General features: G+C 43.3%; 1 protein-coding gene across 6 annotated transcripts in view; it reads right to left on the reverse strand.

Moving 5' to 3' along the window:
• LOC139539760 (NT-3 growth factor receptor-like) overlaps positions 1-26,826 on the reverse strand; it is a 296,941-nt gene that overhangs the window by 107,445 nt on the left and 162,670 nt on the right. For all 6 annotated transcript variants that reach the window (XR_011668011.1, XR_011668012.1, XM_071343032.1 and 3 more), the window contains exons 8-11: positions 22,221-22,520; positions 18,236-18,250; positions 10,616-10,671; positions 9,595-9,697 (exon numbers count right to left, since the gene is read on the reverse strand). Coding sequence is in view for 4 of the 6 variants with exons in the window: in XM_071343032.1 (XP_071199133.1) it covers positions 9,595-9,697; positions 10,616-10,671; positions 18,236-18,250; positions 22,221-22,520 (474 nt within the window). In the remaining 2 variants the exon portion in view is untranslated. The remainder of the gene's footprint in view (positions 1-9,594; positions 9,698-10,615; positions 10,672-18,235; positions 18,251-22,220; positions 22,521-26,826) is intronic.

Consider the following 26,826-nt stretch of genomic DNA (forward strand, 5'->3'; position numbering starts at 1 on the left):
ACATCCAGCCAACATGGGCCAGCATCCCTGCTGAACACATTCGACACCTTGTAGAGTCCATGCCTCGACGAATTGAGGTTGTTCTGAGCTCAATATTAGGAAGGTGTTCCTAATGTTTGGTATACTCATTGTAAATTAGAGTTCCACTTGATGATGAAAGTCAAATGACAATGCTACAGGCCTCCAGACAGTAAGAAGCAATGCATTGAACATCCTTTTGATGTGTGTGTGTTTGTGGCAGCAATTCCATAATTGGTACACTTACACACAAATGTAGTAAGGTTTCACAAGGGCGCTTTAAAAACACTATCTTCCATCTAACAATAAAGCAGAAAAAGAGAGACAGAGAGATTGTCTAAATCAGGGGTGTCAAACATACTGCCCCTGGGCCGGGGGTCCAATCTGGCTCACGGGTGGTTTGACAATAAAAAATTAAAAAAAATACATAAAAAAAATACACACACACACATATATATATAAACCGGTAGTTTGGATCCTGGATACTGATTGGCTAAAACAGCATTTAGCCGTGTGTATGTGAGACTGTAAACCATGACTATGACGTTTAGCCTTTTCACCTCGATAAAATGGCTACATCAACAATAGTTTGACATGCCGATGTACAAAATAAACGTTTAGATTAACTTGAGAGAAACCGAAACGAAAAGAACATTGTGAAACAAACAAAGCGGGCACTTACCTGATTCACTGACTGGTGTGCAGAAAAAGGGATGCATTGTGAGTTTGGGAATACAACAAAAACGGAGCTGAACTTCATTCTAAGGGGACTTGTATGGTTCAGTGAGAAACATGAATGCCGAAGAATATGGGATTAGCAGCTACGCTGGACTCAGAGCTGGTTTGAACCGACAAATCAACGACCCCCCTGTCAGTTTGGCATGGAGTATACAGAAGGACACCAAATTCACAACGACCAACAATGTGTCTGTCGGCGTAATTAAAAAGTTGAGGGAAGAGGGGCCATGATAAAGCTGAACGGCTAGGTATGGTATGTAACTTAACTAGCTAAATCATTCTAATGTACCCTGACAATATAACTGGTAGCTACAGTCGGAAGTTTACATACACCCTAGCCAAATACATTTAAACTCAGTTTTTCACAATTCCTGACATTTAATCCTAGTAAAAAATCCCAGTTTTAGGTCAGTTAGGATCACCACTTCATTTTAAGAATGTGAAATGGCAGAATAATAGTAGAGAGAATGATTTATTTCAGCTTTTATTTCTTTCATCACATTCCCAGTGGGTCAGAAGTTTACATACACTCAATTAGTATTTGGTAGCATTGCCTTTAAATTGTTTAACTTGGGTAAAACGTTTTGGGTAACCTTCCACAAGCGTCCCACAATAAGTTGGGTGAATTTTGGCCCTTTCCTCCTGACAGAGCTGGTTGCAAACCGTAGTCTTGCTTTTTATGGCGGTTTTGGAGCAGTGGCTTCTTCCTTGCTGAGTGGCCTTTCAGGTTATGTCGATATAGGATTTGTTTTACTGTGGATATAGATACTTTTGTACCTGTTGCCTCCAGCATCTTCACAAGGTCCTTTGCTGTTGTTCTGGGATTGATTTGCCCTTTTCGCACCAAAGTACGTTCATCTCGAGAAGACAGAACGTGTCTCCTTCCTGAGCGGTATGATGGCTGCGTGGTCCCATGGTGTTTATACTTGCGTACTATTGTTTGTACAGGTGAACGTGGTACCTTCAGGCATTTGGAATTTGCTCCCAAGGATGAACCAGACTTGTGGAGGTCTACAATTTTTTTCTGAGGCCTTAGCTGATTTCTTTTGATTTTCCCATGATGTCAAGCAAAGAGACACTGAGTTTGAAGGTTGGCCTTGAAATACATCCACAGGTACACCTCCAATTGACTCAAATGATGTCAATTAGCCTGTAGGAAGTTTCTAAAGCCATGACATCATTTTCTGGAATTTTCCAAGCTGTTTAAAGGCACAGTCAACTTAGTGTATGTAAACTTCTGACCCACTGGAATTGTGAAATAGTGAAATAATCTGTCTGTAAACAATTGTTGGAAAAATTACTTGTGTCATGCGCAAAGTAAATGTCCTAACCGACTTGCCAAAACTATAGTTTGTTAACAAGAAATTTGTGGAGTGGTTGAAAAACGAGTTTTAATGACTCCAACCAAAGTGTATGTAAACTTTCGACTTCAACTGTATGTAGGCCTAACTATTAGCTAACGCTATTGTCTGATGTTTCAGGTACACAAAAGAGCCAATGGGAGTGAACACCCACGCAACAACGCTGCCAAAGATCTTCAAAATAGCTAGCCCGTCGCAGATTTACACAAACCACTGCCTTCAAACCACCATGACCCAGAAACTTTCGGATGACAGAGGCACGAGAAATAGAGGTTCGATAAATACTGTCTGTCAGAGGACACAGGTTCGAAACCTCTCTTCAAAGTTACTGGAGGCCAAATCTGGAAGCGGTGGAGCACTATTCTCTCTGACAACATAGCAGCAGCTCCCGCAGTTAAATGAACGGCATCCATTTCCAGTAGCGTGTAGCCAACAAACGACAACATGGGCAAGCCAACAACAAACGATAACACGGAGAAAAAAAATCGCTTGTGCACAATAAATGACAACATTCAGATCAACATGAATAAATAATTGGCATGTGTGTCACGTTCCTGACCTGTTTTCTGTTAGTTTGTGTATGTGTTAGCTGGTCAGGACGTGAGTTTGGGTGGGCAGTCTATGTTTTCTGTTTCTATGTTGGTTTAAGGGTGACCTGATATGGCTCTCAATTAGAGGCAGGTGGTTTTCATTTCCTCTGATTGAGAGCCATATTAAGGTAGGTGTTTTCACACTGTTTGTTTGTGGGTGGTTGTCTCCTGTGTCAGTGTTTGTCGCACCATACGGGACTGTCTCGGTTTTTGTAGTCTGTTCCTGTTCGTGAGTTCTTCGTGTTTATTGTAAGTTCCATGTCCAGGTCTGTCTACATCGTTTTGTTATTTTGTTAATTATTCAAGTGTAGTTCGTTTTCGTGTTTTTCCGTCTTTACTTTAATAAATCATTATGTCTTCACAATCCGCTGCATTTTGGTTCAATCCCTGCTCCTCCTCTTCGGATGAAGAGGAGGAAAACCGTTACAATGTGTTAGTCACTCCAGAAGTGGTGCTAATGCTTGTTTTTTTTCATACATTTAATGTAAGCTTGCTATCTAGCCTGGGGTTGTTGCATACTGTAGCAACCAGTCTAGCAAAGAGACTTTTGTCCGGACTACTTTTTCTGGCGGAATGTATTTATTATAAATGTATTTATTAAAGCAACATTTTCAATTTAGATGTGTAGTTCCTTGCCTTACTGTGTTGGCAACCAGTTTATAAAAGCAATAAGGCACCTCGAGGGTTAGTGGTATATGTCCAATATGCCACGGCTAAGGGCTGTATCCAGGCACTCTGCGTTGCGTCATGCTTAAGAACAACCCTTAGCCGTGGTATATCGGGACTTAATGCTTAAATATACAGTGCCTTGAGAAAGTATTCATAGCCCTTGACTTATTGCACATCTGTTGTGTTACAGCCTGAATTCAAAACGGATTAAATAGATTTTGTTTCTTACCCATCTACACACAATACCGCATAATGACAAAGTAATAACATGTTTCTAGAAGTTTTAGCAAATTTATTGAAAATTAAATAGAGAAATATCTAATATCTAAGTATTCACACCCCTGAGTCAAGAATGTGTAGTAGCACCTTTGACCAGTCTGTGCTAGAAAAATCTTATATTAGAGTCTTTCTGTGTACGTCTCTAAGAGCTTTCCACACCTGGATTGGGCAACATTGGCCCATTATTCTTTTCAAAATTATTCCAGCTCTGTCAAATTGGTTGTTGATCATTGCTAGACAACCATTTTCAGGTCTTGCCATAGATCTTCAAGTAGATTTAAGTCCAAACTGTAACTCAGCCACTCAGGAACATTCACTGTCTTCTTGGTAAGCAACTCCAGTGTAGATTTGGCCTTGTGTTTTAGGTTATTGTCATGCTGAACGGTGAATTCATTTCCGTGTCGAGTGAAAAGTAGACTCAGCCTGGTTTTCCTCTAGAATGTTGCCTGGGTTTAGCTCCTTTTCATACATATTTTATCCTGAAAAACTCCACAGTCCTTAATGATTACAAGGATACCCATTACATTATGCTTGAAAACATGGAGAGTGGTACTCAATAATGTGATGAATTGGATTTGCTCTAAACATAACACTTTGTATTCAGGACAAAAAGTTAATTGCTTTGCCACATTTTTTTGTAGTATTACCTTAGTGCCTTGTTGCAAACAGGATGCATGTTTTGGAATATTTGTAAACTCTACAAGCTTCCTTCTTTTCACTCTGTCAATTAGGTTAGTACTGTGGAGTAACTACAATGTTGTTGATCCATCATATGTTCTCTCTTATCACAGCCAATCAACTCTGTATCTGGATTGAAAGTAAATATTGGCCTCATGATTAAATCCCTGAGCGGTTTCCTTCTTCTCCAGAAACTGAGTTAGGAAAGACGCCTGTATCTTTTTAGTGACTGGGTATGGATACACCATCCAAATAATGAATAACTTCATCATGATCAAACGGACATTCATTGTCTGCTTTTTTATTTTTACCCATCTACCAATAGATGCCCTTCTTTGAGAGGCATTGGAAAACCTCGCTGGTCTTTGTGGTTGAAATTGTGTTTGAAATTCACTGCTAGACTAAGGGACCTTACAGATAATTGTATGTGTGGGGTACAGAGATGAGGTAGTCATTCAAACTCAGGCTGTAACAGAACACCATGTGGAAAAAGTCAAGGGGTGTGAATACTTTCTGAAGTGCATTAAGACATTTTTCAGACCTCTTGTCTTTTTCCACATTTTGTTACAATACAGCCTTATTCTAAAATGCATTTAAAAAATATATATCTACACACAATACCAAACAATGACAAAACGAAAACAGGTTTTTAGAGATGAGAAACAACTGAAATACCTTATTTACATAAGTATTCAGACCCTTTGCTATGAGACTCGAAATTGAGCTCAGGTGCATGCTGTTTCCATTGCTAATCCTTGAGATGTTTCTACAACTTTATTGAAGTCCACCTGTGGTAAATTCAATTGATTGGACATGATTTGGAAAGGCACACACCTGTCTATATAAGGTCCCACAGTTGACAGTGCATTTCAGGGCAAAAATCAAGCCATGAGGTGGAAGGAATTGTGTCAAGGCATAGATCTGGGGAAGGGTACCAAAACATTTCTGCAACATTGAAGGTCCCCAAGAACACAGTGGCCTCAATCAATAATACGGAAGCCACTCCTCAGTAAGAGGCACATGACAGCCAGCTTGGAGTTTGCCAAAAGGCACCTAAACGACTCGAGGACCATGAGATACAAGATTCTCTGGTCTGATGAAATCAAGATTAAGCTCTTTGGCCTGAATGCTAAGCATGACGTCTGAAGGAAACCTTGCACCATCCCTAAGGTGAAGCCTGGTGGTGTTTTCCAGCGACAGGGACTGGGAAACCAGTCAGAATTGAAGGAAATATGAACGGAGCAAAGTACAGAGAGATCCTTGATGAAAACCTGCTTTAGAGCGCTCAGGAACTCAGACTGGGACGAAGGTTCACATTCCAACAGGACAACGACCCTAAGAACACAGCCAAGACAATGCAGGAGTGGCTTCAGGACAGGTCTCTGAATGTCCTTGAAACCGATCTCTTGAAAGACCTGAAAATAGCTGTGCAGCGACGCTCCCCATCCAACCTGACAGAGCTTGAGAGGTACTGCAGGTAAGAATGGGAGAAACTCCCCAAATACAGGTGTGCTAAACTGTCGGAAACCATCTCAGGGAAGCTCATCTCAGGGAAGCTCATCTGCGTGGTCGTTGTCCACACCAGGGTCTAGACCTATCTGCAGTTTGGTGTCTTAACCAACTTCAGTGGGCAAATGCTCACCTTTGATGGCCACGGGCACACTGGAGAAGTGTGCTCTTCACCGATGAATCCAGGTTTCAACTATACCGGGCAGATGGCAGACGTCTGGGTTCGTGTGGGCGAGCGGTTTGCTGATGTCAGTGTTGTGAACGGAGTGCCTCATGGTGGTGGTGGAGTTATGGTATGGGCAGGCATATGCTACGGACAACGGACACTATTGCATTTTATCGATGGCAATTTGAATGCACAGAGATACGAGATCCTGAGGCCCATTGTCATGCCATTCATCTGCAGCCATCACCTCATGTTTCAGCATGATAAATCACGGCCCCATGTCGCAAGGATCTGCACACAATTCCTGGAAGCTGAAAATGTCCCAGTTCTTTCATGGCTTGCATACTCACCAGACATGGCCCATTGACCCACCAGACCCATTGAGCATGTTTGGGATGCTCTGAATCGACGTGTACAACAACGTGTTCCAGTTCCCACCAATATACAGCAACTTTGCACACCCACTGAAGAGGAGTGGGATAACATGCCACAGGCCACAATCAACAGTCTGATCAACTCTATGCAAAGGAGATGTGTCACGATTCATGAGGCAATTTGTGGTTACAACAGATATTGACTGGTTTTCTGATCCACCTCCCTACCTTTTTTTTAAAGGTATCTGTGGCCAACAGATGCATACAGTGGGGAGAACAAGTATTTGATACACTGCCGATTTTGCAGGTTTTCCTACTTACAAAGCATGTAGAGGTCTGTAATTTTTATCATAGGTACACTTCAACTGTGAGAGACGGAATCTAAAACAAAAATCCAGAAAATCCCATTGAATGATTTTTAAGTAATTAATTTGCATTTTATTGCATGACATAAGTATTTGATCACCTACCAACCAGTAAGAATTCCGGCTCTCACAGACCTGTTAGTTTTTCTTTAAGAAGCCCTCCTGTTCTCCACTCATTACCTGTATTAACTGCACCTGTTTGAACTCGTTACCTGTATAAAAGACACCTGTCCACACACTCAATCAAACAGACTCCAACCTCTCCACAATGGCCAAGACCAGAGAGCTGTGTAAGGACATCAGGGATAATATTGTAGACCTGCACAAGGCTGGGATGGGCTACAGGACAATAGGCAAGCAGCTTGGTGAGAAGGCAACAACTGTTGGCGCAATTATTAGAAAATGGAAGAAGTTCAAGATGACGGTCAATCACCCTCGGTCTGGGGCTCCATGCAAGATCTCACCTCGTGGGGCATCAATGATCATGAGGAAGGTGAGGGATGAGCCCAGAACTACACGGCAGGACCTGGTCAATGACCTGAAGAGAGCTGGGACCACAGTCTCAAAGAAATTCATTAGTAACACACTACGCCGTCATGGATGAAAATCCTGCAGCGCACGCAAGGTCCCCCTGCTCAAGCCAGCGCATGTCCAGGCCCGTCTGAAGTTTGCCAATGACCATCTGGATGATCCAGAGGAGGAATGGGAGAAGGTCATGTGGTCTGATGAGACAAAAATAGAGCTTTTTGGTCTAAACTCCACTCGCCGTGTTTGGAGGAAGAAGAAGAATGAGTACAACCCCAAGAACACCATCCCAACCGTGAAGCATGGAGGTGGAAACATCATTCTTTGGGGATGCTTTTCTGCAAAGGGGACAGGACGACTGCACCATATTGAGGGGAGGATGGATGGGGCCATGTATCGCGAGATCTTGGCCAACAACCTCCTTCCCTCAGTAAGAGCATTGAAGATGGGTCGTGGCTGGGTCTTCCAGCATGACAACGACCCGAAACACACAGCCAGGGCAACTAAGGAGTGGCTCCGTTAGAAGCATCTCAAGGTCCTGGAGTGGCCTAGCCAGTCTCCAGACCTGAACCCAATAGAAAATCTTTGGAGGGAGCTGAAAGTCCGTATTGCCCAGCGACAGCCCCAAAACCTGAAGGATCTGGAGAAGGTCTGTATAGAGGAGTGGGCCAAAATCCCTGCTGCAGTGTGTGCAAACCTGGTCAAGAACTACAGGAAACGTATGATCTCTGTAATTGCAAACAAAGGTTTCTGTACCAAATATTAAGTTCTGCTTTTCTGATGTATCAAATACTTATGTCATGCAATAAAATGCAAATTCATTACTTAAAAATCATACAATGTGATGTTCTGGATTTTTGTTTTAGATTCCGTCTCTCACAGTTGAAGTGTACCTATGATAAAAATTACAGACCTCTATATGCTTTGTAAGTAGGAAAACCTGCAAAATCGGCAGTGTATCAAATACTTGTTCTCCCCACTGTATCTGTATTCCCAGTCATGTGAAATCCATAGATTAAGCCATACTGAATTTATTTCAATTTACGGATTTCCTTGTAACTCAGTAAAATCTTTGAAATGGTTTCATGTTGCGTTTATGTTTTAGTTCAATGTATATAATATATAAAAAAAATATTGGGGAGGACAGGGGGACGACCTCAGTCGACTGACTGAAACCAAATGGAAACTGTTTAGAAATGATATTGGACCTACAGTACATTTATACAGTTTCTTGACTGTGTCCAGCTCGCTAAGAATCACCCAAATGAAAGCAAGACAGACAGGGAAAATCAGAAATTCCCAAAATTATGAATAGAGGACCATTTTTTGCACATTTCTGACGCAGAGGAAAAATAACCCATTTTCCGTGCGGCGCTCCGGACCTCTTTGAAGACCGAATGAGGCCCCCGGGGGAAAATGTGTTTGACACCACTGGCCCAAATCCTCCTAAGCTATGTCTACACAGGCAATGCACAGCCATCAGCCAAAGCCGGCATGTGTTACCTGAAACACTGTAAACACAGTCATACAGTTTCTAACAGCAGCACAGCCATCCCTGAGACAGGGCTGTTCCAGGGGAAGGGACAGGGCATGAAGCTGAGAGAGAGATGTTTACTACTACTGCATCAGTCACAGAGAGCACCAAGTCCAACACGACATGCAGCAGAACCAGCTGCATCAGCCACAAGAAGACAGTGATAAGTAGTGCTTGGACATGACTCAAAAATATACGCTTAGGCTGCACTGTGCCATATTTGGAATTGGTTGGCATAACTGACACTCCTGAAAACTCATCTTCACAGTGATCAAATCTGCAGTATGGTGAGTGTCACCCCCACCTCCGCCTTCCTGTCCACATACTTTACCAACACAAGCAGTAGATAAAGTATACGTAAGTACACTCTAGAAAAAAGGGTTCCAAAAGGGTTCTGCGGCTGTCCCCATGGATAAACTTTTTTGGTCCCATGTAGAACCCTTTTTGGCTCCAGGTAGAACTCTTTTGGATTCCATGTAGAACCCTCTGTGGAAAAGGTTCTACATGGAACCAAAATGGTTTATCAAAGGGTTATCCTATGGGGACAGCCGAATAACCTTTTTGGTTCTAGATAGCACCTTTTCGAGTGTAATGTTACAGCTGTGTACTGTATGTGAAAGTGGACTAGGTATGGCATAGAAAGATAACACAACAAGGTATTTGGCATGAAAGGGACACAGAAGCACAAACCCAGTATAATTTATATTTTTACAGCTGAGGTGCTATCTAAAAAAACAAGGTCTAAATTATTCTAACTTCCTTTCAGAAGAGCACTTAGTGTTTCTTACCTTTCATTCCAAACTTTGACCGCCGTCCATATTTGTTGATGAGAACAAACAGGACAACAAGAAGGACACAGGCAAATCCAGCCAGGCCGACAGCAATAGACACCTGGAGCAGGACAAGACAGGGTTTAGTGAGAGTAGATCTCACAATGAAGATGTCTACCTTAAGTACAGAAAAGCCAACAGGCATAAAGCCTGAATGCAGGGTTTGTGAAAACTTGATTAGTAGTGCAATGTACAATGCATTTTATCATATGGTAATGTGCAGTAGACTATTGAGGTTTACATAAGTTACTTCAACAAAAAAAACTTTTAGGGCACTCTCTGCACATTAACAATGCCTCTATGTGCCGTTCTCCACTGGCAAAAAAACAATACAAAGATACACAAAATGAAGTGGAAGTCTTCTCTCCTCCCATGTCAATGCTCTCTTCCCCATTAAAACCTTAAAATGAGCAAATAATCTCCATCCAGTCAATTATGCAGGTTGATGTTTATTGTCATGAGTCTTCTTGTCCTGGAGGCAGAACTGAGCGATTTCCCCTTAAATAGGCCAGCTCAAAAGTCAAAATTGGCTATATTGTAAAATTTGATAAAATGAAAAATGTGCTTTTAGGTCTTCATTTAAGGTCAGGGATAGACAGTGTGGTTAAGGTTAAAATCAGATTTTATGACTTTGTGGCTGTGCCAGCTAGTGACCACTCTGCAGAGCTGCCTCCAGAACAAGATTCCTGACGAAAAAAAACACTAACCTGTACCAATTACAGCACAAAGATGAGCGAAATTACATTCTTAAGAAGTTGTTAAACACAGTGGCCACAAGGGAAAAGGCAGATAGGAGGGAGCTACAAGGCAAGGAAGTGAAAAATAAAGGAAAATAAACAGATTAAAATAGCTCAAACTAAAGCCTCCTTTTTGTTGTTGTTCCCAGGAAAAATAAGATGTTTATGTGCTGTATGCAGGCTGTAGCTCCACTAGGTTTAAACAGCCACTTAGTACAGCACCACAGTGTTCTCAAACTCACCCCGAACGTGTCCTCCTCGGGCCTGTGTGTTACTGTGATGGTCGGTGTAGGAGTCCCTGTGAAGAAGAACAAAGAACATATTGGTCCTATTTATGAAAGTACTGACTGACAACCTTGAGTTATACTGTATGTTCTGTATAGTATATCCTGAAACATAACATGCAGTCTACACTATAATTCTGAACAAGCCATAGGCATGAAGATTAACATTCAGAGTTGTAATCCGTGATGGCAGGGTAGAAGGGTGGGTATGGCCTACAGCTGGGATCATCAACTACATTCAGCCACGGGCCATTCAGCCCATTTCAAGTTTTGCTTACATGTGTATACGATCAAATACACTGTGTGTACAAAACATTAAGAACACCTGCTCTTTCTATGACAGACTGACCAGGTGAATCCAGGTGAAAGCTATGCTCCCTTATGATGTCACAATCAGTGTAGATGAAGTGGAGGAGACAGGTTAAAGAATGATTTTTTAGCCTTGAGACATGGATTGTGCATGTGTGCCATTTAGAGGGTGAATGGGCAAGACAAAAGATGTAAGTGCCATTGAACAGGGAATGATAGTATGTGTCAGGCGCACCGGTTTGTGTAAATAACTGCAACACAGCTGGGTTTTGCATGCTCAACAGTTTCCTGTGTGTATCAAGAATGGTCCACCAACCAAAGGACATCCAGCCAACTTGATACAACTGTGGGAAGCATTGGAGTCAACATGGGCCAGCATCCCTGTGGAACGCTTTCGACACCTTGTAGAGTCCATCCCGACTTATTAAGGCTGTTCTTAAGGCAAAAGGTTGGGGTACAACTCAATATTAGGAAGGTGTTTTTAATGTTTTGTACACTCTGTGTATTATGTGTGCAAACAGATCCACCCCCCCCCCCCCCCAAAAGAAAATGTTTTTTGGAGCTGATTTGCTGGTGTTTTCACAGTCTTTTATGTCCAACAATAAACGTTTTCACATACTTTTATGTCCAACCCTGAGCTACAGTATGTACCAGATGAAAGAATTAGAGCACAGACCCACAATCCATGCAGCTAACTGATGTTATGGTTAATGCTTTATAAACTGTGTAGTGTTAGTTGGGTTGTTGCCCTTCACAGCTCTGCTTCCATTTCTGATAAACTGAGACCTTTTCTAGTCTCTCCTCATCTGTATCCACTTCTATGGAGACACTAATTCCCCTGGGTTTCCCTCCCATCATGCTCTCTGCTAACAGGCCACGGTGTGGTGAAGTGTAGAGGAGTGGAACAGAATAGAACAGAACTGTGCTGAGTGTATCTGACAAACCCATCTGTCCTGTTCTGCCTGCCCTCTTCCTCTCCCTGTCTTCCTACCACCAAGTACACTCATCCAACATAATTTCCAGCCCTGACAGTAACAATCTGTCACTCTCTCCCGACCGCATTCAGGATTTATTATGCATGGAATATCCCAATGAAGCTCCGGCATGATGTCAATTTGAGGGCCTGGGGATGAAGATCAGTGGTTGTGCGTGCCTCTACATTTAACTCCTAAATTAGAACAGATTAAAGACTAAATGAAAATGCCCTCCTAGAGCCTGTTGGTCCTTCAATGAGAGAGGTGTCTAGCTATAACCTTGAGTCCTACTCAGCAAATGTAGGCAGTGTATGGTAGGAACAACTGTTTGGAATTAGGGTAGTAAATATCAGAAGATTTAAATGAAATCAAATGTAAGCTCCCATTACCATTTTGTCACTCTGTTTATTAAATAGATGTCATGGTACTATTTATGTCATGGTACTTCAGGTAACAGCCAAAATATAGGAATCACTTGAGTAAATGAGGGATACAAAGATTATTGAAAGCAGGTGCTTCCACACAGGTGTGGTTCCTGAGTTAATTAAGAAATTAACATCCTATCATGTTTATGGTCATGTATAAAAATGCCCAGTTGCCCATTATTTTGGCTACCATGGCTAGAAGAACAGATCTCAGTGACTTTGAAAGAGGGGTCTCAAAGGAGCATAGGGGGTTAAAGTGTACAGTCGTGTCCAAAAGTTTTGAGAATGACACAAATATTAATTTTCAAGTCTGCTGCCTCAGTTTGTATGATGGCAATTGGCATATACTCCAGAATGTTATGAAGAGCGATCAGATGAATTGCAAAGTTCCTCTTTGCCATGCAAATGAACTGAATTCCCCCCCAAAAATTCCACTGCATTTCAGCCCTGCCACAAAAGGACCAGCTGAAATCATGTCAGTGATTCTCTCGTTAACACAGGTGTGAGTGTTGATGAGGACAAGGCTGGAGATCACTCTGTCATGCTGATTGAGTTCAAATAACAGACTGGAAGCTTCAAAAGGAGGGTGGTGCTTGGAATCATTGTTCTTCCTCTGTCAACCTTTGTTACCTGCAAGGAAACACGTGCCGTCATCATTGCTTTGCACAAAAAGTGCTTCACAGGCAAGGATATTGCTGCCAGTAAGATTGCACCTAAATCAACCATTTATCGGATCATCAAGAACTTCAAGGAGAGCGGTTCAATTGTTGTGAAGAAGGCTTCAGGGCGCCGATGAAAGTCCAACAAGTGCCAGGACCGTCTCCTAAAGTTGATTCAGCTGCGGGATCGGGACACCACCAGTACAGAGTTTGCTCAGGAATGGCAGCAGGCAGATGTGAGTGCATCTGCACGCACAGTGAGGCGAAGACTTTTGGAGGATGGCCTGGTGTCAAGAAGGGTAGCAAAGAAGCCACTTCTCTCCAGGACAAACATCAGGGTACAGGGATTGGACTGCTGAGGACTGGGGTAAAGTCATTTTCTCTGATGAATTCCCTTTCCGATTGTTTGGGGCATCCGGAAAAAAGCTTGTCCGGAGAAGACAAGGTGAGCGCTACTATCAGTCCTGTGTCATGCCAACAGTAAAGCATCCTGAGACCATTCATGTGTGGGGTTGCTTCTCAGTCAAGGAATAAAGAATGGTACCAACACATCCTCAGAGAGCAACTTCTCCCAACCATCCAGGAACAGTTTGGTGAAGAGCAATGCCTTTTACAGCATGATGGAGCACCTTTCCATAAGGCAAAGTAATAACTAAGTGGCTCGGGGAACAAAACATTGATATTTTGGGTCCATGGCCAGGAAACTCCCCAGACCTTTGTCCCATTGAGAACTTGTGGTCAATCCTCAAGAGGCAGGTGGACAAACAAAACCCACAAATTCTGACAAACTCCAAGCATTGATTATGCAAGAATGGGCTGCCATCAGTCAGGATGTGGCCCAGAAGTTAATTGACAGCATGCCAGGGCAGATTGCAGAGGTCTTGAAAAAGAAGGGTAAACACTGCAAATATTGACTCTTTGCGTGAACTTCATGTAATTGTCAATAAAAGCCTTTGACACTTATGAAATGCTTGTAATTATATCAGTATTCCATAGTAACATCTGACAAAAATATCTAAAGACACTGAAGCAGCAAACTTTGAAAATTAATATTTGTGTCATTCTCAAAACTTTTGGCCACGACTGTATATACAGTGGGGAGAACAAGTATTTGACACACTGCCGATTTTGCAGGTTTTCCTACTTACAAAGCATGTAGAGGTCTGTCATTTTTATCATAGGTACACTTCAACTGTGAGAGACGGAATCTAAAACAAAAATCCAGAAAATCATATTGTATGATTTTTAAGTAATTAATTTGCATTTTATTGCATGACATAAGTATTTGATACATCAGAAAAGCAGAACTTAATATTTGGTACAGAAACCTTTGTTTGCAATTACAGAGATCATACGTTTCCTGTAGTTCTTGACCAGGTTTGCACACACTGCAGCAGGGATTTTGGCCCACTCCTCCATACAGACCTTCTCCAGATCCTTCAGGTTTCGGGGCTGTCGCTGGGCAATACTGACTTTCAGCTCCCTCCAAAGATTTTCTATTGGGTTCAGGTCTGGAGACTGGCTAGGCCACTCCAGGACCTTGAGATGCTTCTTACGGAGCCACTCCTTAGTTGCCCTGGCTGTGTGTTTCAGGTCGTTGTCATGCTGGAAGACCCAGCCACGACCCATCTTCAATGCTCTTACTGAGGGAAGGAGGTTGTTGGCCAAGATCTCGCGATACATGGCCCCATCCATCCTCCCCTCAATACGGTGCAGTCGTCCTGTTCCTCATTGCGAGCTCACAGAACAGGGCTCCGGGCAGCCGAGCGGAAATGGAGGAAAACTCGCCTCCCTGCGGACCTGGCATCCTTTCACTCCCTCCTCTCTACATTCTCCTCTTCTGTCTCTGCTGCTAAAGCCAATTTCTACCACTCTAAATTCCAAGCATCTGCCTCTAACCCTAGGAAGCTCTTTGCCACCTTCTCCTCCCTCCTGAATCCTCCTCCCCCTCCTCCCCCCTCCTCCCTCTCTGCTGATGACTTCGTCAACCATTTTGAAAAGAAGGTCGACGACATCCGATCCTCGTTTGCTAAGTCAAACGACACCGCTGGTTCTGCTCACACTGCCCTACCCTGTGCTTTGACCTCTTTCTCCCCTCTCTCTCCAGATGAAATCTCGCGTCTTGTGACGGCCGGCCGCCCAACAACCTGCCCGCTTGACCCTATCCCCTCCTCTCTTCTCCAGACCATTTCCGGAGACCTTCTCCCTTACCTCACCTCGCTCATCAACTCATCCTTGACCGCTGGCTACGTCCCTTCCGTCTTCAAGAGAGCGAGAGTTGCACCCCTTCTGAAAAAACCTACACTCGATCCCTCCGATGTCAACAACTACAGACCAGTATCCCTTCTTTCTTTTCTCTCCAAAACTCTTGAACGTGCCGTCCTTGGCCAGCTCTCCTGCTATCTCTCTCAGAATGACCTTCTTGATCCAAATCAGTCAGGTTTCAAGACTAGTCATTCAACTGAGACTGCTCTTCTCTGTGTCACGGAGGCGCTCCGCACTGCTAAAGCTAACTCTCTCTCCTCTGCTCTCATCCTTCTAGACCTATCGGCTGCCTTTGATACTGTGAACCATCAGATCCTCCTCTCCACCCTCTCCGAGCTGGGCATCTCCGGCGCGGCCCACGCTTGGATTGCGTCCTACCTGACAGGTCGCTCCTACCAGGTGGCGTGGCGAGAATCTGTCTCCGCACCACGTGCTCTCACCACTGGTGTCCCCCAGGGCTCTGTTCTAGGCCCTCTCCTATTCTCGCTATACACCAAGTCACTTGGCTCTGTCATATCCTCACATGGTCTCTCCTATCATTGCTATGCAGACGACACACAATTAATCTTCTCCTTTCCCCCCTCTGATAACCAGGTGGTGAATCGCATCTCTGCATGTCTGGCAGACATATCAGTGTGGATGACGGATCACCACCTCAAGCTGAACCTCGGCAAGACGGAGCTGCTCTTCCTCCCGGGGAAGGACTGCCCGTTCCATGATCTCGCCATCACGGTTGACAACTCCATTGTGTCCTCCTCCCAGAGTGCTAAGAACCTTGGCGTGATCCTGGACAACACCCTGTCGTTCTCAACTAACATCAAGGCGGTGACCCGTTCCTGTAGGTTCATGCTCTACAACATTCGCAGAGTACGACCCTGCCTCACGCAGGAAGCGGCGCAGGTCCTAATCCAGGCACTTGTCATCTCCCGTCTGGATTACTGCAACTCGCTGTTGGCTGGGCTCCCTGCCTGTGCCATTAAACCCCTACAACTCATCCAGAACGCCGCAGCCCGTCTGGTGTTCAACTTTCCCAAGTTCTCTCACGTCACCCCGCTCCTCCGCTCTCTCCACTGGCTTCCAGTTGAAGCTCGCATCCGCTACAAGACCATGGTGCTTGCCTACGGAGCTGTGAGGGGAACGGCACCTCCGTACCTTCAGGCTCTGATCAGGCCCTACACCCAAACAAGGGCACTGCGTTCATCCACCTCTGGCCTGCTCGCCTCCCTACCTCTGAGGAAGTACAGTTCCCGCTCAGCCCAGTCAAAACTGTTCGCTGCTCTGGCACCCCAATGGTGGAACAAACTCCCTCACGACGCCAGGTCAGCGGAGTCAATCACCACCTTCCGGAGACACCTGAAACCCCACCTCTTTAAGGAATACCTAGGATAGGATAAAGTAATCCTTCTAACCCCCCCCCCTTAAAAGAGTTAGATGCACTATTGTAAAGTGGTTGTTCCACTGGATATCATAAGGTGAATGCACCAATTTGTAAGTCGCTCTGGATAAGAGCGTCTGCTAAATGACTTAAATGTAAATGTAAATGTTCCCTTTACAGAAAAGCATCCCAAAGAATGATGTTTCCACCTCCATGCTTCACGGTTGGGATGGTGTTCTTGGGGTTGTACTCATCCTTCTTCTCCCTCCAAACACGGCGAGTGGAGTTTAGACCAAAAAGCTCTATTTTTGTCTCATCAGACCACATGACCTTCTCCCATTCCTCCTCTGGATCATCCAGATGGTCATTGGCAAACTTCAGACGGGCCTGGACATGCGCTGGCTTGAGCAGGGGGACCTTGCGTGCGCTGCAGGATTTTAATCCATGACGGCGTAGTGTGTTACTAATGGTTTTCTTTGAGACTGTGGTCCCAGCTCTCTTCAGGTCATTGACCAGGTCCTGCCGTGTAGTTCTGGGCTGATCCGTCACCTTCCTCATGATCATTGATGCCCCACGAGGTGAGATCTTGCATGGAGCCCCAGACCGAGGGTGATTGACCGTCATCTTGAACTTCTTCCATTTTCTAATAATTGCGCCAACAGTTGTTGCCTTCTCACCAAGCTGCTTGCCTATTGTCCTGTAGCCCATCCCAGCCTTGTGCAGGTCTACAATTTTATCCCTGATGTCCTTACACAGCTCTCTGGTCTTGGCCATTGTGGAGAGGTTGGAGTCTGTTTGATTGAGTGTGTGGACAGGTGTCTTTTATACAGGTAACGAGTTCAAACAGGTGCAGTTAATACAGGTAATGAGTGGAGAACAGGAGGGCTTCTTAAAGAAAAACTAACAGGTCTGTGAGAGCTGGAATTCTTACTGGTTGGTAGGTGATCAAATACTTATGTCATGCAATAAAATGCAAATTAATTACCTAAAAATCATACAATGTGATTTTCTGGATTTTTCACAGTCTCTCACAGTTGAAGTGTACCTATGATAAAAATTACAGACCTCTACATGCCTTGTAAGTAGGAAAACCTGCAAAATCGTCAGTGTATCCAATACTTGTTCTCCCCACTGTATGTGTGCGTCTCAGTCACCAGATCTCAACCCAATTAAACATTTATGGAAGATTCTGGAACGTTGCCTGAGACATCGTTTCCCACCACCATCAACAAAGCAGCAAAATTATGGACTGTCTCATGGAAGAATGGTGTCGCATTCCTCCAATAGAGTTCCAGACAGTTGTAGAATCTAAGCTAAGGTGCATTGAAGCTGTTCTGGCAGCTCGTGATGGCCCAATGCCCTATTAAGATACTTTATATTGGTGTTGCCTTTATTTTGGCAGTTACCTACATTTATTGTTGACGGTCTTAAAATAGAAATCACTTACCATAACCCCCTAGAATCGTTTAAATCACGTTTTATTCAGCTAGAGACTTCCTGGTTCTTGCATATCATGGTACAATTTGTCTTATGGTACTACTTCTTGTTGACTGTTTTATAAAATCACTTACCATAATCACCATAATCTGTAGGAAAAGAAGACAGAAAAGGATTCGTCAGTGATGTATTCAACAAATGTAGGCATGTTTAAAGAAGAAAATGTTGTACTTTACTACTGGTCAGCAAATACACTATATATACAAAGTATGTGGACACCCCTTCAAATGTTTGGATTCGGCTATTTCAGCCACTGCCGTTGCTGACAGGTGTATAAAATCGAGCACACAGCCATGCAATCTCTATAGACAAACCTTGGCAGTAGAATGGCCTTACTGAAGAGCTCAGTGACTTTCAACGTGGCACCGTCATAGGATGCCACCTATCCAACAAGTCATTTAGTCAAATGTCTTCCCTGCTAGAGCTGCCACGGTTAACTGTAAATGCTGTTATTGTAAAGTAGAAACGTCTAGGAGCAACAATGACTCAGCCGCAGGGTGGTAGGCCACACAAGCTCACAGAACGGGACCGCCGAGGGCTTGAAGCGCGTAGTGCGTAAAAATCGCCTGTCCTCAGTTGCAACACTCACTATCGAGTTCCAAACTGCCTCTGGAACAAAAGTCAGCACAGGAACTGTTCGTCAGGAGCTTCATGAAATGGCAGAGCAGCCGCACACACGCCTAAGATCACCATGCGCAATGCCAAGCATTGGCTGTAGTGGTGTAAAGCTCGCCGCAATTGGACTCGAGCAGTGGAAACGCGTTCTCTGGAGTGATGAATCATGCTTCACCATCTGGCAGTCCAAATGACAAATCTGGGTTTGGCGGATGCCAGGAGATGCTACTTGCCCGAATGCATAGCGCCAACTGTAAAGTTCGGTGGAGACAGAATAATGGTCTGGGGCTGATTTTCATGGTTCGGGCTAGGCCCCTTAGTTCCAGGGAAGGAACATCTAAAGCTACAGCATATAATGACATTCTAAACGATTCTGTGCTTCTTTGTGGCAACAGTTTGGGGACGGCCCTTTCCTCTTTCAGCATGACAATGCCCCCGTGCACAAAGTGAGGTCTATACAGAAATGGTTTGTTGAGATCGGTGTGGAAGAACTAGACTGGCCTGCACAAAGCCCCTTTGGAATTAATTGGAATGCCGACTGTGAGCCAGGCCTAATCGCCTAACATCAGTGCCTGACCTCACTAATGCTCTTGTGGCTGAATGGAAGCAAGTCCCCGCAGCAATGTTCCAAAATCTAGTGGATAGCCTTCCTGTAATAGTGGAGGCTGTTACAGCAGCAAAGGGGGGACCAACTCCATATTAATGCCCATCATTTTGGAATGAGATGTTTGAGCAGGTGTCCACATACTTTTGGTCATGTAGTGTATATCTAAATGTGTTTACTAGGTTTCTACACTTGAGCTGATCCAACTTGGGTTGTCATGGAGTTACAGTCAAGCCTTTCAACATTTCCTGTCTCGTTACTGTGCTCTCCACTGCCTATGAACCTCGGCATCCATGTGTTGAATCCCATTATTATCCCAAAATCGGGTCCCAATTCCGAAATCACTTTAGCCTTTACCAAGAAAGCTGCTTCTTCCCGTTAACATCCAATCATCTTTCACAGTATTGCAAGTCTGCATTCGAATTCTGGCATAAGATCTGTATTTTTTTGTTGATAACACATTTTCCTCAGCCCTTGATTGGGGTCGGGTGTGTTGGATGCTGGGGCTGGGGTGTGCCACTTTGGCTCACCGGACCAGGATTCAGGGGCACTGTTATAAGCCAAATCATCAAATCAAATTTATTTTTCAGCCCTTCTTACATCAGCTGATGTCACAAAGTGCTGTACAGAATCCCAGCCTAAACCCCCAAACAGCAAGCAATATAGGTGTAGAAGCACGGTGGCTAGGAAAAACTCCCTAGAAAGGCCAGAACCTAGGAAGAAACCTAGAGAGGAACCAGGCTATGAGGGGTGGCCAGTCCTATTCTGGCTGTGCCGGGTGGAGATGATAACAGAACATGGCCAAGATGTTCAAATGTTGTTGGAGCTGCTAATAGAAAACAGTTTTAATGTCAGCAGTGCTGTTGTAATTACCATTGTATTACTATTATTGTTATTATTTATTGCTATTGTTTTTGTACTCTCTTGGTATGATGCCTTGACAGGGTGGGTGGGTGGGATGGCAGGGTGGGTCGCGAGATGGGTAGGGGGGTGAAGGACTGGGGATGTTGTACTGTTCTAAATGTCTCTACGCTCTTACATTTGAAAATCTACATATAAAGCATTTAAAATCAAAAAGAAGAACACAAAGTAACATCACCAATAATATCGTATCTTCACCTCCACACTACCGGTCAAAAGTTTTAGAACACCTACTCATTCAAGGGTTTTTCTTTATTTTTACTATTTTCTACATTGTAGAATAATAGTGAAGACATCAAAACTTTGAAATAACACATATGGAATCACGTAGTAACCAAAAAAGTGGTAAACAAATAAAAAATATATATATATATTTGAGATTATTCAAATAGCCACCCTTTGCCTTGATGACAGCTTTGCACACTCTTGGCATTCTCTCAACCAGCATCACCTGGAACGCTTTTCCAACAGTCTTGAAGGAGTTCTCACATATGCTGGGCACTTGTTGGCGGCTTTTCCTTCACTCTGCAGTCCAATTTATAAAATAGACCTTTTACATCCTGGAGGTGTGTTGGGTCATTGTTCTGTTGAAAAATAAATTATAGTCCCACTAATGCCCAAACCAGATGAGATGGCATATCGCGGCGGAATGCTGTGGTAGCCATGCTGGTTAAGTGTGCCTTGAATTCTAAATATATCACTGACAGTGTCACCAGCAAAGCACCCCCACACCATCACACCTCCTCCTCCATGCTTTACGGTGGGAAATACACATGCGGAGATCATCAGTTCACCCAAACCGCATCTCACAATGACACGGTGGTTGGAACCAAACATCTCCAATTTGGACTCCAGACCAAAGGACAAATTTTCACCGGTCTAATGTCCATTGCTCGTGTTTCTTGGCTCAAGCAAGTCTCTTCTTCTTATTGGTGTCCTTTAGTAGTGGTTTCTTTGCAGCAATTCGACCATGAAGGCCCGTTTACCACAGTATTCCATGAACAGTGGATGTTGAGATGTGTCTGTAACTTGAACTCTGTGAAGCATTTATTTGGGCGGCAATTTCTGAGGCTGGTAACTCTAATGAACATATCCTCTGCAGGAGAGGTAACTCTGGGTCTTCTATTCCTGTGGCAGTCATCATAAGAGCCAGTTTAATTATAGCGCTTGATGGTTTTTGCGACTTCTTGAAATTTTCCGGATTGACTGAAAGTAATGATGGTCTGTCATTTCTCTTTGCTTATTTGAGCTGTAATTACCATAATATGGACTTGGTCTTTTACCTAATAGGGCTCTTCTGTATACCCCCCCCCCCCACCACCCTACCTTGTCACAACACAACTAATTGTCTCAAAAACATTAAGAAGGAAATAAATTCCACTAATTAATTTTTAAGAAGTCACACCTGTTTATTAAAATGCATTCAGGTTACTACCTCGTGAAGCTGGTTGAGGGAATGCCAAGATCAAGATAAAGGGTGGCTATTTGAAGAATCTCACATATAAAATATATTTTGATTTGTTTAACACTTTTTTGGTTACTATATGATTTCATATGTGTTATTTCATAGTTTTGATGTCTTCACTATTATTCTACAATGTAGAAAATAGTAAAAATAAAGAAAAACCCTTGAATGAGTAGGTGTTCTAAAACTTTTGACAAGTAGTGTACATAAATCCCATTTATTAATAGAGGTCTAACAGAAAGAGAGAATGTCCTATATTCATCAGTAACCCTGTTAATAAGTCAGTAAAACTTGGTTCTCAGTGACTCTCTTAACAGTTTTCAGCTCTGCTTCATCGATTCCACTGATCCATGCAATATCATGTTGGACTAATGAAAGGTCACAGGTATGAAGCTACTATATATCTGTACTATTATATACAGCATAGCTACTTTAGCTAGTATAATCTACCTACCGTCTGGAAATGGGGCGTTGAGGAAGTGTCCATACACTGTCTTGGTGGTGACTCCTAGGAAGTTGCTAGCCTCCAGAGTGTAGTTGCCGTTGTTGTGGTGCGTGGGGTCCTTGAAGTTGAGGCATCCCTCTAGGTAGTCCTGGTAGGTATCCATTTCAGTGCGGATATAGTCACTGGGGGAGATCTCGTTGTCCCGGTGGAACCAGCGCAGGGTGGGCTGGGGGTTGCCACGCACAGTGAACTCTATGCAGGTTTCATGGCGACGCTCGGGCTCATCCAGCTTCAGGATGGTGGGGGGGACTGTTGGGAGGGAGGACAGACAGGAGGAGAGGAGCGTCAGGTATGACAGATATGTGTTCTTTAATGTGTCAGCGTTAGGACATGTGCCACACACAACACAATGTTTTAGTTACACCATGTAGCCTTGTTCAGGAGCCTGCACTTGTTTTACTATGTCTGACGCAGGACAGAATCACACAATGTTCTATAGTTACACTCTGTACCCATGTATTTTCAAGTTTGTCTGCAGAGACTGAGTGGTTTGAAGGCCAATCATATGAATTGTGTTTTGTTGACATTTGAATCTGCTTCTAGGATGTGGCTACTGAGCTGGTTTGTCTCCAGGCTTTTGGTTGAGTGGACACATCCACTCTGAACGATGGCGGCCAGACGCAGTAATAATATCACACATCATAAAAGTGCCCACCACTTAACTTCACATCTATGGTCAATCTGTTAGAAGCTAACCATCTGCAAATCCAGGGCTGTGAATGTGGCATACAGAGATCATGTAAAGCATCAATCATATTCTGATTCACTGTTAATTCAGCTAAAATACACTAGGGCTGTCACAATACCAGTATTGCGATTCTCAGAGGTATTGTGGCTAGGAAACAACACATGAAGCGGACTATATTTCCTGAGGAAAAATGTTGGAAACAAGCAGCCCTATGTTGTCAACCAGAATCATGTTAATTTTCAAAGCTATAGCACACAATATTTTACAAGCAGTAGTTTTTTTTTAAAGACCGAAGAGTTTAGTCTGCTTTGTGTTTTCCTTATTGCCATGGACAATCAGATATCGTAGTATCGTGACAACCCTAAAATACACACTATATACACCGAGTACATGCCAATTTCCTCATTGTTGGAAATGCAAGGTCAAACACAGGGGGTCTCTGTGAAGATATTCAGGAAAACATCCTGAAAATGAGTGTTTGAGATAGAGGGGGTGTAGAAAGAGAGAGAGAGACAGAGAGAGAAAGGGTAGAGAGCGTAAGAGAGAGAGCGAGAGACATGAGTTTCCACCTGAGTTTGCAGATCTCATCATAATCTCTGGGAATCAATATGCATTGGATATGGAGGGAATAGTGTTGCACCCTGTTGGCCAACACCACTCAGTATGAATGTAAATGCAGGAACAACAAACGCTCATCATATTACCCTGTTCTGGTATCCAGCTGAAGGAAACAATGTGGTCTAATAAGGGAACTTGACGATCAGTTAGCCTAACTAATCACCACAGCTGTTGACATTCTCTGTTTTAAGGCGTTTCCAACAGACAAGCCAAGCGGCTGTTGAGATGATTGGTAATTACCAGGAAGGTTAGGAAACCAAAGAGCATGTGGCTTCATAAAGAACAACACAAACAAAAACAAATGGCTTTGCTGTGTTGCACCAGTGCACTGCCACTGAATAACTAGGGTCAGAGCCCCTCTCTCCTCGCTCGGCTGGAAAGCAATCATGCACATTATGTGATGAAACATTCTATGAATCTCTGCAATCTTTCACGTGGAGGACCACTGCCTTGTCATGGATGAAATATATCCACATCCAAGGAAACCAACCCCCAGTAGAGAGACTTTCAGTAGTTTGAAGGCCAACCATATAAATGGTGTTTTGTTGACATTTGAATCTGCTTCTAGGATGTGGCTACTGACCACAGGAACATTGGTTTGTCTCCAGGCTTTTGGTTGAGTGGACACATCCACTCTGAACGATGGCGGCCAGACGCAGTAATAATATCACACCTCATAAAAGTGCCAACCACTTAACTTCACATCTATGGTCAATCTGTTAGAAGCTAACCATCTGCAAATCCAGGGCTGTGAATGTGGCATACAGAGATCATGTAAAGCATCAATCATATTCTGATTCACTGTTAATTCAGCTAAAATACACTAGGGATGTCACAATACCAGTATTGTGATTCTCAGAGGTATTGTGGCAAGGAAACAACACATGAAGCGGACTATATTTCCTGAGGAAAACAGTCCTAATGTTGGAAACAAGCAGCCTTATGTTGTCAACCAGAATCATGTTTATTTTCTAAGCTATAGCACACAATATTTTACATGCAGTAGGTTTCTTTAAAGACCAAAGAGTCTTGTCTGCTTTGTGTTTTCGTTGTTGCCATGGACAATCATATATTGTAGTATTGTGACAACCCTAAAATACACCCTGAAAATGAGTGTTTGAGATAGAGGGGGTGTAGAAAGAGAGCATGAGATGAAGAGAGGGGGAGAGAGAGACAGAGAGTGCGAGAGCGAGAGAGCGAGAGTACATAGCCAATAATATAACATTTTAAATATCTACAGTTGAAGTCGGAAGTTTACATACGCTTAGGTTGGAGTCATTAAAATTTGTTTTTAAACCACTCCACAAATTTCTTGTTAACAAACTATAGTTTTGGCAAGTCGGATAGGACATCTACATTGTGCATGACACAAGTCATTTATCCAACAATTGATTACAGACAGATTATTTCACAATTCCAGTGGGTCAGAAGTTTACATACACTAAGTTGATTGTGCCTTTAAACAGCTTGGAAAATTCCAGAAAATGATATCATAGGTTTAAAAGCTTCTGATAGACCTACACCTGTGGATGTATTTCAAGGCCAACCTTCAATCTCAGTGCCTCTTTGCTTGACATCATGGGAAAATCAAAAGAAATCAGCCAAGACCTCATAAAAAAAATTGTAGACCTCCACAAGTCTGGTTCATCCTTGGGAGCAATTTCCAAACGCCTGAAGGTACCACGTTCAGCAGTACAAACAATAGTACACAAGTATAAACACCATGGGACCAAGCAGCCGTCATACCGCTCAGGAAGGAGACACGTTATGTCTCCTCGAGATAAACGTATTTTGGTGCGAAAAGGGCAAATCAATCCCAGAACAACAGCAAAGGACGTTGTAAAGATACTGGAGGAAACAGGTACAAAAGTATCTATATCCACAGTAAAACAAGTCCTATATCGACATAACCTAAAAGGCTGCTCAGCAAGGAGGAAGCCACTGCTCCAAAACCGCCATAAAAAAGCCAGACTACGGTTTGCAACTGCACATGGGGACAAAGATGGACTTTTTGGAGAAATGTCCTCTGGTCTGATGAAACAAAAATAGAACTGTTTGGCCATAATGACCATCGTTATGTTTGGAGGAAAAAGGGGGAGGCTTGCAAGCCGAAGAACACCATCCCAACCATGAAGCACGGGGGTGGCAGCATCATGTTGTGGGGGTGCTTTGCTGCAGGAGGGACTGGTGCACGTCACAAAATAGATGGCTTCATGAGGAAGGAAAATTATGTGGATATATTGAAGCAACATCTCAAGACATCAGTCAGGAAGTTAAAGCTTGGTCGCAAATGGGTCTTCCAAATGGACAATGACCCCAAGCATACTTCCAAAGTTGTGGAAAATGGCTTAAGGACAACAAAGTCAAGGTATTGGAGTGGCCATCACAAAGCCCTGACCTCAAGCCTATAGAAAATGTGTGGGCAAAACTGAAAAAGCGTGTGCGAGCAAGGAGGCCTACAAACCTGACTCAGTTACATCAATTCTGTCAGGTGGAATGCGCCAAAATTCACCCAACTTATTGTGGGAAACTTGTGGAAGGCTACCCGAAACTTTTGACCCAAGTTAAACAATTTAAAGGCAATGCTACCAAATACTAATTGAGTGTATGTAAACTTCTGACCCACTGGGAATGTGATGAAAGAAATAAAAGCTTAAATAAATCATTCTCTCTACTATTTTTCTGACATTTCACATTCTTAAAATAAAGTGGTGATCCTAACTGACCTAAAACAGGGACATTTTTACTAGGATTAAATGTCAGGAATTGTGTAAAACTGAGTTTCAATGTATTTGGCTAAGGTTATGTAAACTTCTGACTTCAACTGTATACTCTTTGAAAAATTTTGTAAGTGTAACATTCACTAATATTTCCCTTGTTTATTTCCCTTTTATTTATTGTATATTTAATTTGCTTTGGCATTGTAAACATGTTTCCCATGCCAATAAAGCCCATTGAATTGAATTGAGAGAGAGCGTAAGAGAGCGTAAGAGAGCGTAAGAGAGCGTAAGAGAGAGTAAGCGAGCATAAGAGAGAGAGAGACTTGTTTCCACCTGAGTTTTCAGATCTCATCATAATCTCTGGGAATCAATATGTATTGAGTATGGAGAGAATAATGTTATACCTCTGTTGGCCAACTGCCTTGTCATGGATAAAATATTTACATCCAAGGGAACCACCTCCCAGCTCGCAAGCATCAATATTCAATACAATGGCCTCTGGGCACTGATAGAATGGAACTGCTACATT

The sequence above is a fragment of the Salvelinus alpinus genome, chromosome 15 (assembly GCF_045679555.1).
Source record: "Salvelinus alpinus chromosome 15, SLU_Salpinus.1, whole genome shotgun sequence".
Taxonomy (NCBI): Eukaryota; Metazoa; Chordata; class Actinopteri; order Salmoniformes; family Salmonidae; genus Salvelinus; species Salvelinus alpinus.